At 39.5% G+C, this 11,636-nt stretch overlaps 1 protein-coding gene across 2 annotated transcripts in view; it reads left to right on the top strand.

The window, feature by feature from the left end:
• The first annotated feature begins 2,471 nt into the window (after positions 1–2,471).
• igsf11 (immunoglobulin superfamily member 11) overlaps positions 2,472–11,636 on the top strand; it is a 123,873-nt gene continuing 114,708 nt past the window's right edge. For both annotated transcript variants that reach the window (XM_032509914.1, XM_032509903.1), the window contains exon 1: positions 2,472–3,048. In XM_032509914.1, the coding sequence (XP_032365805.1) occupies positions 2,988–3,048 (61 nt within the window). In that variant the 5' untranslated portion in view covers positions 2,472–2,987. The remainder of the gene's footprint in view (positions 3,049–11,636) is intronic.

The raw sequence follows: 11,636 nt of genomic DNA, 5'->3' as shown, positions 1-11,636 counted from the left end.
CTTCTGCTGTCTGACTTAGCACATCACTTGTATCCTTTGCATGCTCATGGCTTTTGGTAAATGGAAATAGCACAGAGCAATTCAGGACATCAGTCAGGCGCAATCACATAAATTGAAACGATTAATCAATTACCAGAACATTAATCAGCAACTATTTTGATATTTTTAATATAATATGCCCATTTTTAAGTAAACATACCAAATATATTCTGGTTCCAGCTTCACAACTGTCATAAGTATTTGCAACTTTTCTGTGTTGACAGTCAAGTGAAGATATTTGGGTTTTGGACAGTTAGTCAGAAGTCATTTGAAGATGTAACTTTTGGCCATAAGAAATTGTTATGTGTAGTTTTATTGTTTTCTGACACACTATAATAAACTAAAAGCAGCTTAAATGATAATGAAAATAATCAACTGCAACATATTGATGACCAAAAAAAGACTATATGCATCAGCGCATTTGTGGCACACACAGAACCTCATGCATGTACCGTACAGTGCATTGTCCCAGGAGTCATGCTGTAGATCATTTTTTTTCTTCCACAGTACTTCTGTGTGCTGCTTCAAAATTTTAAGCTCTGACCCAATACACTGGATGTTGTTTTCCCTCTGATGCAAATTTCAATGCAATTTCACAAATGTTGCACGACCTTCTCAGAGATGGAGCTGAGGGTGCATGTGGGAAAAGTTAAAAGTTCAGGCACAAGGAGAAAGTGAGTGAGAGATGAATAAAGAAAGGGGTTAGAGGGCTGTGAAGGCCTCCAGGCATCCTTAAGATGTTCTAACTAGCACCTTATTTGTCTGCAGTGACAGCTAAACGTCTGTGAATTTCTGCCTACAGCTTCTAGGCAGAAGAGAGAATGAAGGGATGGAAAGATGCATGTAGAGCACTTCCCCCATCATGTCTTTGCCTTTGATTTTCCCTTTCTATAAGTATAAAAATCAAATTAGGGAAGAAAATTCAAAGAATACTTCAGTCACAATGTTTCTCTTTTGATGTTCGGATGCTTTTTTTAGCTAACAAACTGCTCTACTCACAGATACGTGAGGTAGAAAAGATACATGCAGCTATTTAGTGCTGAGGTAAGCTATTTGTTATCAGTGGATCAGAGTGATCAGAGGCCTGTTTGATGCACTCTCCTCAGCTACTTCTTTTAGTCACTGAGTAGTTCCTTTCAACCTTCAGTCACTTCTAACAGCCACATTGCTGTTTTTCTACACAATTACATGCACTATTTTGATTCATTAAGTAATTAAAAAGTCATTTTCTCTTTCCCACACTTGTACATACAGTTTATCTGCAGTGCAGTCTGTGTGTGTGTGTGTGTGTGTGTGCTGTGTCTGTTTCTGTTGTTGCCTCTATTGTGTGACAGACTTTGACTGAATGAAAAACTCATCTGAGTAAAACTTTCGTCTGTGTTGCAGTGACAGTGCACTGATGATTACATTACAAATTATGAAAATAACGCTGAATGTAGGGCCTGATATAGCAACACCAATCAAAGAGGCTGAATTGTAGCACAAGCATTAAAAGTGTTTCCACTCAGCAGAACTATATGCAGCCCTTTGTTTATCATATTGAAGTAGCCTATTGATTAGCTATTGCACTTGCAAAATGTTAAAATTTCCACTTATCTAGGTAGGCCTAAGTATGCACATTATAGACCCTTTTCTGCTCTGTTCTGTTCTATTCTAATCTATTTTGCGCTACACTAGGCTACTACTGTGATCTACCCTATCCATTCTATTGTATTCTTTTCTATATTATTTCACCTTATTCTATTCTCTTCTATTCTATTCTGTTGGTCGTTCTGTGATCGCACCGCAGGAGGGCGAGAATGTCTCTCTCTCTCTCACGTCTGGCGTCAGCGGTCTCCCAGCAACAGTCGGGTCTGAGCTCATTTCAATCACCTGCTGCTGAGCGCCGTCAAGCCGCACAGACACACTCAGAGTAAAACAGGAAGCCACAATAAAAGCACTCTGAGTTCTGGTGTGTTTCTGGCAGTCCCATAGCCTAGCAGTCCCATTGGGCTTCTCCTGGCTGACTACAGCCTACTGCATAGTGTCTTCAAGACTACTGAGCCGGGGTGTTGAGTAAAGTGGTGTTTTGCTATCTTGGAGTGGATGGTTTTCATTTTAAACTGAATTGTTTGTAGTAGGAAGTTTTAGTAACTTCACAAAATGATTTCACCAATTTCAATCTCTTTTTTTCTCACAAGTTTCGCTTTCCTTTTATTTTTGAGAACTGACTTTTTAATGCTGAATAGTGTATGGGAGGAGTGAGTACACTAGAGGAGAGGAGTGAGTGGTTCAACTCTGACTGACGTACTGACCCTCTGTCTTTAACCCACCTCACATAGCAAGACATACACATTTGCACAGCGTTACGGAGGGAAACGTCAAATAGATTGTTTTATTTTGAAAAATATCAACAGGATGTCGTCCAATTTTGTTTGATTTGCACCCTGGTCAGCTCAGCTACAGCAGAACAGACGAGAAACCATGGAGCGCAACAAGACGCGTTGGAGAGACTCACCAAGTGGACGGGTAAAGTGCCAGTTTCTGGTCTGTTTGTAAGTCACTTTCAGCGACAGCCGGCATATTTTTGTTCACCAGCAGGTGTACATTAAGTTGTACCAAGTGTGCGTAAACTGACTGGAGAAGTCTAGGAAAGAAAACAATCTTGGAATGACCAGCGGCTACCAAAGAACAGGAGGAGAGAAGTAAAAAAAGAGCCCGAAGGAGAAACGAGTGCCCGTTGGATAGAAATGCTCTCTGTGTTGTTTTCTTCGCACATTTCACGTTGTTTTAGGGAAATGTCGCTGGTCTGCGCTGCGTAAAACCCCGGACTGCTTTCATGCCACATGCCTTGAGAAGGAACAGTTAGGCTACTTATATTCAGAGGAAACTGTGAGCGGAGCTGAGATTTCATAAAGAAGGAGGCACTGGGCTACAACTGAGGACCAGTCACTGAACAGCTACGAACCATGGTGAAGTTTCATAACTCGGACCTATGGATAGCCTGGATGGTCATTTTCTGCATGGAGGGTAAGTTGTGTGACATTCGGAAACTTGTGCTATCCTCAACTACAAGCACAATGCACATTGTACACAGACAATAATAATTATAATAATAGCCTAATAATATAATAGCCTAATAATAATAATAATAATAATAATAATAACAACAATAGGTTATTGGGGAAATATTTCAAAAGGCTTAGCCCACATCTTATGTCACAAATCAGTACATCTGCATCAGTCGGCTACTGCAAAAACAGATGTATTTGGAATTAAATAGTGCCACGGGCTCAACCTCTCCTCTCTAAAAGCGCGTGCTACATTCATTTGATCCCCCACTCCTCCCTAATACTGGATGTTTGGATCAGGTTGACAAATCCCCCGCATTTCCACAAAATCTAAAGCACAGATTTAGGATGACTTTTTCCCAGTAGTCGCCCTGCCATCTCTCCCCAAAGCATTGATTTTGTACATGTTATCCACAATGCGCCCTGCGGTGCCTGATGTCGTCGCCTTTGCGCGTCTTAAACAATAAGGTCTAAATACTGCTTTTTCAAACGGTTGCGCTTGTACACGCCCTACATGCATTACAGTTTTTTTTCGATTGTTAAACGACAGTGGGCACAACTGGAGTCACATGTGCAAACTCTAACCACAGTCTGCACGGCAGCAGTTCATGTGGACCAAACTCTAGTTTGTCCTTCATTGCTTGAACACAGTTTTCAAATCTCTACACACTGGATCTACAGCACTTAGTTCAAATGCGAACACACTGCTGTCAGAACTGTTAACCACACATAACAGAATAGATTTCAGTCTGGTGTCTATCAAACACTGCTGATTGCAATTTTAGCTGAAAGCCTAAGCAGGTGTCTTGTTGTAGACTAGTTCTTGAAAAGGCTATATTTGTTTTTTTGGTATACAAACATAAAATAAGAATTACAAACAATTATACATTGTGCCGTTTGATAGAAACAGGTAAAAGAGCAACGTTTCCAATATGTCCAGGGAAGCTGTCTGAGGTTACATACACAGTTATAAAAAAGGGAAAAACACTACCTTTACTATAGTAAACTGCGTTCTTACTGTTTTTCAGAAAGTAATGGAGGTGAAAGCAATGGAAACACCACATTCATTAGAGATGATACAGACATCCTGTGTGATGAAGAAACTGGCTGCATGATACTGGAGAGAGGCAGGATTAGTCACACTTTTCTTTGTTACTGTTATTTATCTTGAGTTTTTTTTCCAGTAATTCCATAAATAACTAGAGACAAAATACTAGCAAACTGCTGATTTTTGTTCCTTCCTGTTTACTTTACGTGAAAATTGGCAAATTACATGAATTCTGTATCTTTTCTTTAAAGACTTTGACAGTGTGCGTTATTTCAGTGAGGGTTGTGCAAAGTGTTTGGCTGTACGGAGCCTGTTTTGAGATGTGTGTTAAGAGTTGTGTTGCTTGGAATGAGTTTTGCTGCTGATGTGAACTGTTTAGCTTAGGTGACTGTTGGTAGTGCAGACACTAGTTAGAGTTTTGCACATTGTCTCTTCACTTTTGCCCACTGTTTGTTTAGCAATAAAAAAAAACTGCAACAAGAAGTATAGTAACCAGGGAGCTCAGAGAGGAAAACCTGTGAAATGTGCTTTTACAATTCTCCTATGGGGAAGTGTGTGTGTGTGTGTGTGTGTGTGTGTGTGTGTGTTTGTGTGTGTGTGTGGCCCCAATAGCAAGTTTGTTGGTCTTATCTTTCCAAGTCCAATTGTGTTATTAGTAATAACAATAATACTGCTATTGGGAGTGGATGCAAGTTTGTTTATGTTGGCTCATTGTTGTACAATATAATAACCATGGAATATTGAAAATAAAACTTACGTCTGCGGTAATTGTTAAGTTTCCTGTAGTTCGGGGAAAGCATTTAAATGCATCAGCTTATGAAACTTTTTTTACACAGTCTACACATCTTTATTTGAAAAATAGCAAAGCAGAGCTGAAAAATCCTGGAAAATGCCAACCAAGTCTCCTTAGAGCCTCATGTCAGAATAAAAAAAGCATGTCCACCTAAACACACACACACACACACACCAGACTGACATGTCAATGTGGACAGGACAATTGTGTAAGATTGAATTTAGTTCTTATTGCCAGGTGTTTCACTCCACTGCTCACTTGATTCGCTATATACCTCTGGAGTGAGTGGATGAGCTGTCTTGTAGGCTTTATTCATTGTTACACACACACACACACACACACACACACACACACACACACACACACACACACACACACACACACACACACACACACACAAGCTTATTTGATTTGACCAGTCTGACCTTTTGACTAATAAATTTGCTTGACATAAACAATTGTAGATTGAGGCCACTCTATATTTGTCTCCCAAAGTGATTCACATGTCCTTCCAATTAAAAAAAAACATCAGCCATTGCAGTGATTGAAGGTTCAAGTCTACAAATGATTTTATAGGAAGACCAAAAAAAACCAGCATGTAAGAGCTCAGCAGCTCTGTTAACAAGACGGCTTGTTCAGAAAAACCTGCATTCTCTGGAGTCAGTTTTTCTTTTTTCCTCTTGCGTCTTGGTGGGGAGTTGCCAGTGTTTCTATAAATACATTCTGATGCAGCAAAGTCAGAATTGATTGTTTTGACTGTGTGTACTGACCTCCACTTTTTTTTTGCTGGTCAGACATTGTTACTAGACTGAGCTGATCTGTTCATTATGTTAGCTGACAACAGGTTATTTTTGAGTTATTAAACAGAGGCTTGAATAGTTTCAATTTGATCTCACATGTTAATTTTTACTAAATCTCTGATAGGTTATATTTATATATACTATATACTGTGTGTATATATACATATATATATATATATATATATATATATATATATATATATGTATATTAAGTGTGTTTCTTGGCTTGAATGCAATACATACCGTCCAATAGGCATAGGTTTGTAGCTGACCCATACTAAACAGTTAAAGCATTAGTGCGTAACTTTTTGATATTAATAAACAGACGCTACGTTCAAGCCATTGCCAAATGAGTTGTATCAGCTCTCTCTGTATTTCTCAGTACAGCTATGTTCAGAAGATTGTGTTGTCCGGTGACTTTCCCGTGCAGAAGCTTGAGTGAAGATAATTACCTCTTCTGAAGAGTCCATTATGTTCTTTTAATCATCCGTGTCCTCCTTGTCTACAAGCAACTGCGTGGAGGAGGGGTGGGTGCGTGATCACATAAGGCTTGTATCACGTGGATGCCCCAACAGTTTTGTTGTCATTATTTAGAATTCCTCATGGGAGCAACAGAAACTACACACTATAGCTTTAAAAAGAAATGAAAAGGGAAGAGAGTTTTGAAAAGCAGAAAACTGTGAGCAGCTATGACAGGAGGAAGTCAAATTTATAAGTGACTTGGACAGGTGTCAGCCACGGCCAGGTTTCCACTTTCAGCTTTAGTTAGAGGACATGCCATGTCCCTCTTCAGCCATCAACCCTCCCCAGTCACACATACATATTTTATCATTTCCTTTCAATTAGTAATACAGCATCTTACAGCAACACAGTAAAGAAAAGTTGGTCTGTTCAGATCTGCAGTGCTTAAAATGTTTGAAGAAAGTTTGTAAAAGTTAGAAGAATAAACAGTAGAGGCTCTATGCTAATAAACTGATTGGTTCAGCTGTTGTCACAACAAATCCCCATGGCGATACCAACACAGTGTTGCTCTGTTGATGATGCCCTGATTTAACGATTCACCCAGAACAACCCTCCAGGGTGTTGCAGGGACCGATCCGGAGGTCGAATCAATTCAGCAAATTAAATTCAAGCAGAGGTGGTGGCTCTGAACTTGTGAACAGTTGTTTGTTTTGGTTTTCTGCATAATATATCTTATATAACATTTCAAATGGCATACACTGAAATGTTTGGATTAGCCCGCAGGCTTCCAACACACTGTCCTGTATGTTTGAAATGAAGTGTCCAGTGAAGGAAAGAAGACAATATGGAGTGTTTCTTAAGCTCATTGACATTCAGGGCATTCAAGTCTGCATCAAATATGAACCTAGACCCGCTCCTTTCTCCACTTCCTCTGTGAGCTTGTTGACCTTTTGAGAATCTGCTCAGAAGTGTCTGTATGGAATTGTATAGCAATTCTGATGTGTTTGTTGTTGACATGGTCTCCTTTGCTCAGTTTGCTGATTTCATTTCAATCGATTCACCATTCAAATATGATTCATGCCATGCAGTTGAAATGGGTTCACAATGGCAACGAAGATGGTTTTGGTGATTTGCGGGCAAAAAGACATCTGTCAAAGTAAAATCTGGGCTAAATTTTGTGGAAATGTTGTTCCAAAACCATTTATGAACTCTATCACAATCTATATCAGGTCCGATAACTTCCAATCACCACAACCATATTTACTGTTTCTATTGCTACTTCAACATTGACGGTAGTAAAAGGTAATGAGGGAGGAGAATTGGATGAGAGAGAACAGAGTGACGAGAGCTTTGATAAGATAAATAAAAAGTGTAGAGAGTTGCACAGCTCAGTAAGACATTTAAACATACTCAGGTTTTTGTCTTTTAAATGTAATGTACCTAGCATTCAATCTGCTTCAGCTGATGCGGAATTCATATATCAGTTTTATCTGATAAGTAGTGTTTTTTCCCTCCTCTTTCCGCCTGCTGCTAAAAAGGAGCAGCTGGAACAAGAGTGTTGGACAGATGGAACTTTCCACCTCGATTATTTTTCTGGCTAAAAATAGCTTCTCAAAAAATTAAAAGACCCCTGGGAACGCTTGCAAAGTGCATGTGCATGCGTGCATTGGCGTGCGTATGTTTGAGCGACAGAGACGGAGAGAACTTCAGACGACAGGGTGCTCACATCATGGCAGCAGCCGCAATCCTGGGAGTGTGAATTAATAAATTATGTGCAGATATTTGGAGAAAAGGGAGCGCAGCATTTGCCCGGTCCCATGGTCTCTTAAGCACACATTAAACTAGGCCCCAAAGACGGCAGTTGGCCAAGCATCTGGGGCAAACATCTGATGTGGTCAGTTCACAGAGGTTTGGGGCTTTGAGGTTTGGGGGTTGGTTGTAACTTTAATCAGAGTGGCAAATGAGGGAATCATGAGTGAATGATGAGCGTGTAGCTGTTGATGGTTAGTTGAGATCACTTGTGTTTCTAACTGCATTTGAGTAAGATGATTCAAACGTGTGTTGGGGAACTTCTCTAAACAGAGGCTGATCTGGAGGAAGGCGGTACGCTTGTCAAAGTTGTTTTAGATTCAGGTTCATCTATAACACCTAAAATGCCAAATACTTTGCTTTCCAGTCAAGTTAATTCATTGTAAATGTGCAACGTTATCACTGCTCTATCGTTCTGTGCAGAGAAATTGTGTGAACAAAGCATTTCAACTTTTATTTTATGACAGGTTAGACTTTTTTTTAAATTTCGTTAGCGAATCAAGTTGCAATGAAAATCTTGTGTTGCAGTATTGCGGTAACCAGTTTTATCTGAGTATGCTTGAGCCACAAGACCAATGCCCGTAAAATAACTTCTTTATGGATTAAGTGTGATAATTGCATTATTGATGTTAGTTAAAAACCTGCAAAAGGTTCCTCTGTATAAGTAAAGCATGAAATGAATCACGGAAGTCCTGCAACAGCGTTTTGTATATTTGGTGCAGAGGGGGAAGTATAATGCAAAAAATCTATAATAAATCCATGACACGGCCACTACATATAAGTGAATATACATGCTTTAAGTTTATAAAACATACTGTGACAAATTGAACCATTCAGAGTCCATCTTTTAACATACTTTTCCTTTTGTGTGTGTGTGTGTGTGTGTGTGTGTGTGTGTGAAGAGCCCTGGGCTTATACATATTTAAAGAGGATGTCTTCCTCTTGTCGCGGCACCCTGAAGATCCTCTCCTTGAAATGAGCAGTTTTGCTTCGCTGGCTCTTGAGGTTTGACAGGACCTTTGCTGACAGCACACTTCCATCACATATTTGACTCAGGAGATATTTGGTACATGCAGATATGACATTAACGGCCATTAATATTAAATCTCCGCAACTATCAATAGGTTTTGGTTTGCTGCATAGTTACATGGCAAATTCATGTTTAACAGTTGCTTACTGCCAGGGATTGTTCCAAAGGCTCAGCATGAACAAAGGGAGTGAAAAAAGTCTCTTAAATCCCATTAATCCAGGCAAAGTCATGAGTGTTTCCGCACCCTACTCTACAGTCACAAATTGGGGTTTTCCACAGACTACGCTCTGTTTTTTTGTATACTTTTGCAGAAGATCCTACGCAATATCACGTCCATAACACAACAAGGGCCGATTTAAACCTGTTTTTAAACAATAATCTGACTGCAAAACTATGTAACATTTTTCAACAGAAATCAAAATCAACCAAAAAGGATTATGTGTCAGCAACAAAAAGAAAATTACACTTTTCTGATAAAAAATAGTGCAGCTCTCTCTATCTTTGATTGATTTTATTTTACAGAAGCCCCCTACATCATCCACTTGCTCGTGCGTGTGTGTGTGAGTGATATATTGCTGCTCTCAATCAGTGCCTGCCAGAGGGTTGTTAAGTTGATCTCTGGTATTATCAAGAATAGTTGCTGTGTTTGTCATTGTAGGCCTTTATGAGCTCAGATAAATGGCGAAGGAAATGCTCCTGTGGACACATTATTTCCACATGTGTGTGCTAACGGGCGGCATGGTGTGTGTGTGTGTGTGTGTGTGTGTGTGTGTGTTTGTTTGTGTGTGTGTTTGTTTGTTTGGGAGCTCATATTCCCCGGGGCAATAAATGACAGTGGATCCCAAAGGATCAAGGTTTCCCCCAGACTGTACTGACATCATCAGTTTTATCAACCAACACAAATCTTCAGGCAGTGATGATGATGATGATGAGGATGATTGTGTGGCCATTGATCTAAAACAAGTGTTACAATTTTCATTTAAACAGATTTTACAGCCTTACAGTGTTTAGCACAATACATGAACTCATTTTGCAGTCTGTATTGTAGCTGCATTCACAGCAGGCTGAGTGGAAGGATGGGTGGCAACTGTACTCTCTGGAATACTATGGCCTGGCATCACTAATTTAAAATTGATTCTTAATTGATCCACACAACAACTATATGACCTCAAAGCAGTTGATTAACCCAGCGGCTGAGCTGGGTGGTGACACACTGAAAGAATGTAGATTCTGTGAGTTGCTTTAAGTGCATGGTGGTCCATTGAGTCATTGTCTTGACCAGATACTTTTCATATTTTAGAGGAATGTAATTTTGTAAATTGCTTGCTGTGGCACTCTATGGGTTGTCTGTGCTTTTCTCTAATGGGTACCTCTACTGTTAGGTGCTTGTTCAAGAGCACCTGCAGAAATGACTTTTCTTTTATGAGCTTTTAAAAGCTTCTGAAGGTCAAAGGTCTCAGACATGACATGGTTCTAAAACAACGATGGAGAAGTAGTCAGCATTAACAAGCTTCTTGAAGCTGTTCATACAATGTGTTTGTGGAAGTTTCCTTAACCATGATTTTATCCCTGTGACAGCAGCATGTAAGTATAGTGGAATTTTTTGTCTTTGTGGTCAGGGTGAGCCGATGAACTTGGCTTGAAACCATCTTGTTGTCCTGACACTCACATCTGCTAATGGAGTGAAAATGCAGAATACTGAGAGAAGAGAATGAAAGGGGAACAAAGTGAAAAAGGGGACAGATTCTCCTGCATTAAATATGCCTAGGGCTTTTCACAGCTATAGGTAATTCATAAACTGGCTGTTGGGGCAAAACACTGTTGTTTTATTTGTGCCTTTGCTCTTTTAATCTAGTTCACTCTCTCTACTCTTAAACTCTTATTAACAAGAAACGCATTGTGGAGGGCAGCAGGGTGGTACAGAAATTGAAAAGGTCAATTTTTTAATTTTTTTTTAAATGTGATGGTTTTGGCCATTCACCACAATAACTGCTGAGATCTGGAGACATGATAACAGAGGTGAAGCATATATTATGTGAAAAATAACAATATATTGTGACTCACAGCCAAATCTGAAATACAGCCCCATATCTCTGTCAAAGATCAAATTAAAGCTGTGATAAATTGGACTGCAATGGATTAAGTTATTAAGACCCTACTGGAACAGTTTCAGGGAAAAACAAAAGATAACAAACCCACAGATTAGTTATTTTTGAACAACAAAGAGAAAGCAAGTTTAAAGACGATTACCTCAAATGTCAGTTTTCGAACATTTAGCACTGTTTACAAACCAACGTCCTGATTTAATTTTCAGGGTTTTCCTAAGGAAATTGGCCAGTGGAGCGTTCAACCATTCCAACTAGTCATGACAAACTTTGTATCCCATATCAGTGACTGATTGTGACTATTGGGCTGTTTGTCTATATACTTTACCTCATTTGTACACTCAAAAGGATTTTTCTTGACAGTCTTTAATTCTGGCGCTCACTTTGACCTACTATACTTACTACAGTATAGTACATGTCCTACTGGTGAGAACAGAAAAAAGAGAGTGTAGGAAAGCTGAACGAAAAGTGGGCGAGGAAACTAATCCTGGTCCATATAA

The sequence above is a fragment of the Etheostoma spectabile genome, chromosome 3, assembly GCF_008692095.1.
Source record: "Etheostoma spectabile isolate EspeVRDwgs_2016 chromosome 3, UIUC_Espe_1.0, whole genome shotgun sequence".
Taxonomy (NCBI): domain Eukaryota; kingdom Metazoa; phylum Chordata; class Actinopteri; order Perciformes; family Percidae; genus Etheostoma; species Etheostoma spectabile.
Note: the sequence above shows the minus strand (reverse complement) of the source record. Positions and strands in the feature narration are given on the sequence as shown.